This window comes from Triticum dicoccoides, chromosome 6A (genome assembly GCF_002162155.2).
Source record: "Triticum dicoccoides isolate Atlit2015 ecotype Zavitan chromosome 6A, WEW_v2.0, whole genome shotgun sequence".
Lineage (NCBI taxonomy): Eukaryota > Viridiplantae > Streptophyta > Magnoliopsida > Poales > Poaceae > Triticum > Triticum dicoccoides.
Window position 1 is genome coordinate 135,261,588 of NC_041390.1, and position 5,537 is coordinate 135,267,124.

Here is a 5,537-nt window from a genome sequence, read left to right on the forward strand (position 1 = left end):
CTAGGTGCCTGGGCACCTTGCCTATCCATCGTTAGATCGTGTTTAGCGACAGATTTGGAAACCAATGTAAATAATTTAATTACTAGTTAATTTGATAAGCTTTAATTCTTTAACTGTTCCATGCATGCATATCACATCATAGAAAAGGAAGGTGATTAAAATACCATAGTGAATAAAAATCAACATTTATTACCTCCTTATATATCACTTATTGATTCGTAGAATAAATCACTACGTATGTAAAATACACATGTATATTACGTAACTTTCGCAGTAGGTATACACATATCCACCATCTAATTGGGTCTACACATACACATACCCGTACATATATCTTTTTTCAAGGCACACTCATATATACAAAAATTTGTTAGTTGGTAAATGCATACCCGCGTATGTACATAATTTCGTTAGGGTATATGCATACCCGCATATGTACATAATTTTTTTGGTTGGTATATGCATACCCGCTTATGTATATAATTTCTTTTTTTCAGGGGTATGTATATAATTTCGTTCGTATTTTCGCAAAAAAAAATTCGTTCGTAGGTATATGTATACCCACGTATGTACATAATTTCGTTGGTAGGTATATACATATTCGCTACGTATATAATTTCTTTAATACCTAACACCTAGAATAAATCATTGGATATATACATACCCGTGTATGTACATGATTTCATTAGTAGGTATATATACCATGGGTATATTTATATTATTTGGAGTCGGCGCGGAATTTGTTGATATAGATAATAAAAATATTTTGTCATTAATATCTTAGAATGGTATCAACTTTTATGTATACATTTAATCATCTGTGCCTAGAAAAAATTCACAAGCTGACGAGTCACATTGTGCGTACATAATATATTTGTTTCCTTTTTATTCTGCCATTCTCTCTCCACCAATTAATGTTTGCCTTAATTCTATTCAAATCAATAAATACAAATGGGTGGACATGCGAGCTATTAAATGCTAGGTGCCTGGGCACCTAAGCTATTAAATGCTATTCGTCATCCTGGATGATGAATAGTTATTCTTCACCCCCTCTCTATTTTGACATCAATGCACCATATTTATACGTTTCGTAAATTTTGTCTTATTTCATACATAAAAAGAGAACGTAAGAAAATATATACTTGCCGTAAAAAATATTTTATGTTACATAAAATTACAATTGTAAAAATATAGTGTAAAACATACATAAAATGTGATTTTTCTGGTTTATAACCTATACTTTTAATTTTTTATACCAACTTTTACATATTGAATCAATATGCATGTAACTATTTATATTCTAAACATAATTTATTTAGGAAACGACCATAAGATTACCTCGGGTGAAAAATAACTTATTTTGTACCCTGGGTGATGAATAGTACCCTCCGTCTGAAAATACTCGTCGAAAAAATGGATGTATCTAAATATATTTTAGTTCTAGATACATTTATTTTTATTTATTTCTCCTGATAAGTATTTGCGGACGGAGGGAGTATATTACTGGTTGTTGCCTAGTTTATGAATGACAATAACCAAGTGAACAACGTAAAGCAGCCAAGAGATACACGGCGACGGCACCACACTGCTAGCTGGTCCAACGGGGATGTCACTGGCTTCCTGTCCGTGCGGCACCATCCACCGTCAAACAAGTCCAATCATTTATTTTATTATATCAGCATCTGCATGTTATAGTTTGTCCCGCCCTCGCTCACTTTGCACCGCCAACTGGAGTAGATCATTAGCCCCTTCAATTCCATCGTCTCTTGCAGGGCTCGGACGTTCACAATGGCCTCCCAGCCCCAGGCGTGCAGCCTCCCGATCCACACCGCGCCCTCCCCCGATGCCAAGCCCCTGGACGACGACGACCTCCGCCTGCGCAGACGCCGCCGCCGCGGCCGTTGCATCTGCGCCCTGGTCACCCTCGGCGTGCTCCTGCTGCTGGGCGTGACCCTCCTGGTCCTCTTCCTCACCGTGCTCCGCGTGCGCGACCCCAGCACGCGCGTGCTCTCCGCCCGCTTCGTCGGCCCCGTCCCCAGCCTCGCCCAGCCCAACTTCACGGTGCAGCTCACCGCGGCCGTGCACAACCCCAACCGGTTCTCCTTCTCCTACGCCTCCGGCGCCGCCGAGCTCTGGTACCGGGGCACCCACGTCGGGGACGCCCAGGTCGACCCCGGCCGCATCCCTGGCAGGGGGGACGAGACCGTGCAGCTGGACATGACGGTGCTCACCGCCAGCTTCACCAAGGACATGGCGCAGCTGATCAAGGACATCGAGGCCGGGACGCTGCCGCTGGACGCGAGCGCGAGGATCCAGGGGAGGGTGGCCATCTTCGGCGTGTTCAAGCTCAGCGTGGTGGCCTACTCCGACTGCCACGTCATCGTCGGATTCCCGAGCATGGACATCCGAGGCCAGGAGTGCCACGACCACGCTAAGCTCTGATCGGCCGGCTTGGCTGTTTGTTCGTTTTATGGAGAGCGTGATCAATGGTTTGGGAGTTATGTGAGTTCTCTATAGCGTTGATTAATTGTCGTTATGTCTTGGTCTCATCGTATACAGAAGAAAAAGATTGTTGTTATGTCTTGGTCTCATCGTGTACAAAAGGATCATGTTTGTTAAAGTCAAGCGTTTGAAAACCACCAGGCATTGAAGCAATCTTTTTACAGCCACAATAGCTATATGTAGGTTGACTGAATTTGCAATTTGGATAAGTCGATTTTGTGAGAGGAGTAAACGGTTGAAGGAGGAAAAAAGTTGAACGAAGAAAAAAGAAGCACGGCTGTTGGATCTTGTACACCCCACGTTATGAAAACGTCCAGCACTAACATGACGCAAATGGTGAAGGGAAAGTAACAAAAAAACCTGCTCCACAAACCCAGGTCTTCATGGCTTAGATCGCTTTCCACGAGAATACAATGGTCAGAAAACATGTGCACGGGGGCTGATCTAGCAAGGCGAGTAGTTGGCGAATGTCCAATCTTGTTGTGTTAGTTTCCAAATAATTACATACTCCCTTGTAAACTAATACTCCCTCCGTTCCTAAATACTCTCTCCATAAGTTTTTGTAGAGATTCCACTAGATGAACTACATACGGAGCAAAATGGATAAATCTACACTTAAAATGCATCTATATACATCCGTATGTGGTTTTTAATGAAATCTTTACAAAGACTTATATTTAGGAACGGAGGGAGTATAAGTCTTTTAGACATTTTAAATGGACTACAATATAGGGATGTATGTAGATATATTTTAAAGTATAGATTCACTTATTTTGTTTCGTATGTAGTCACTTGTTGAAATCTTTAAAAAGATTTATATTTAGAGACAGAGGAAATACTAAAATTTAGTGATCTAAACGTCTTTATATTATTTTACGGAGGAAGCATTTTTTGTTAATACTAGGTCGTGGTAGATTTTCATTTCTCTACGTCATGATGGCTTCCCCATTGACGTTGGGTGGGCAGAACCAGGATAAAATATTAAACGGCTAACACCAGTGACATATATATTCCTTCCGTTTCTAAATATTTGTCTTTTTAGAGATTTCAAATGGACTATCATATACGGATGTATATAGACATATTTTAGAGTGTAGATTCACTCATTTTGCTTCGTGTGTAGTCACTTGTTGAAATCTTTAGAAAGACAAATATCTAGAAACGGAGGGAGTACATAAGAAAAACTCTCTTGATTAGGGCATCTTCAACAGCAGTCCCCAAACCCCTCTCATATGTCCAGCCAGACACTATCTAGACAAAAAACATTGGCCCAAATGGCCTTTTCAAACATCCTCTATTTGTTTGCACGGCCGGACCGTTCCAAACCTTGTTCGGACATGTCCACCATGTTGGACCCGACATACCGGCCCCACCCAATCTCACGAAATCGACATTCCCAGGAAAAACTTGCTCGATGTCCTTGGTCCCGACCCCACCAGAAGCATGTTCCCTGACATGATCGATGCCCCAGACGCCACCCTTATATGTCATGGTCCGGCCGGCCGGCGCCAGCATACACGTGACACACCAAGTGTTTGACCACATGTTCGAATAGATTTTGGCACTTTTTGTTGCAAATTTATAGGGACACCCAATTGGCTCAAATGATGAGTTTATTTACATATGAGTTTTATGATTCATTGTCATCAGACAGAGTTGATGATGACTACAAGTTGTTGATGTTGATGATGATGAGCATCCTCAAAAGAAATGGAGAAGGAAGAGAGGGCATGTTCTCAACTTCAAGGGTTTGACGATGGGGAGGATAAGCGTTACGTGGAATAAGACAAAGGGCCATGTTGATCTCTACAACGACTATTTCAAAGCCAACCCCATATATCATGCAAGGGCTTTCTTTAGGCGTTGCTGCTGGATGCGCAAGCATGTGTTCTTGCACATGGTGGAGGCTGTGAAAGAAAATGATAGTTACTTCACGATGGAGAATGATTGCACTGGAGTGATTGTATGCCCTCCTCTCCAAAAATGTGTTTCTGCTATGAGGATTCTTGCATATGGCACAACTACAGATGTCGTTGATGGGTATGTCCGTATGATAGAGTGCACATGTATTGAATCAGTGGTCAGATTTGCCACCATGGTGGTGGAGGTGTTTGGACCGGAGTACTTGAGAGAATTAAATGATGAGAATACAAAAAAGCTTTTGGCACTTCGAGAAGTAAGGGGCTTTCCTGGTATGTTTGGTTCTGTAGATTGCATACACTAGCGGTGGAAAAACTATCTGCATGGTAGGTTTGCATGTGCAATACCAAGGTCATACCAAATATCCCACCATGATACTGGAAGCAGTGACATTAGAAGACTTGTGAATTTGGCACCCTTTCTTTGACATGCCGAGGTCTCACAACGACATCAACGTGCTTTAGCGATCTTCTTTGTTTAAAATACTTTGTGGTGGGCAGGCTTAGGAGTGAAAATACATCATCAATGGGCACAACTACACCATAGGGTACTATCTTGCCAATGATATCTATGCTCAATGGGCTGCGATTGTGAAGACTATCTCTGAGCCCCGACATAACAAAGAAACTCACTTTGTTGCGGTGCTAGGAAGGATGTGGAGAGGGCATTTTGAGTGCTCCAACCTTGTTAGGATATTTTTTATGGACGTGCAAATAGGTGGGATCCCGAGACATTGTGGAAGATGATGACTTGCTATTTTATCTTGCATGGCATGATTTTGGAGGATGAGGGTGATGGTATATGCAATGTTGATTTTGAAAAGTCTGAATAACATGTACACCTCCTAGAACAACAAGCTGAGCATGTTGCACATTTTCTGAAGATGCACCGGCAAATTGGGATCGAGAAATGCATCAACAATTACTCAATGATCCTCTGGATCATTCGTGGATACATCATAGAAAACATTATATTTGTGACTCTTTGAATTTTATGTCTAAACTATGTACGTAGAAAAATATTTAAGTTTTAATTATGTATTTTTAAAGTTAAGCTATTTATTTCTATGTTCAATCTATATCTTTGTAGTATTCAACAATTTTGGTTGAAAAAAT

The 5,537-nt window shown here is 41.3% G+C and overlaps 1 protein-coding gene across 1 annotated transcript; it reads left to right on the forward strand.

Annotated features, from left to right (window-relative positions):
- The first annotated feature begins 1,720 nt into the window (after window positions 1-1,720).
- On the forward strand, window positions 1,721-2,639 carry LOC119319033. The gene has a single exon (XM_037593552.1). It carries the CDS (start codon window positions 1,789-1,791, stop codon window positions 2,440-2,442), a length of 654 nt encoding a protein of 217 aa, XP_037449449.1. The 5' UTR covers window positions 1,721-1,788; the 3' UTR covers window positions 2,443-2,639.
- Window positions 2,640-5,537: the final 2,898 nt, after the last annotated feature.

Coding starts and splice junctions, on each gene's coding strand:
- LOC119319033 (XM_037593552.1), top strand. CDS start 1,789: ATGGCCTCCCAGCCCCAGGCGTGCAGCCTCCCGATCCACACCGCGCCC.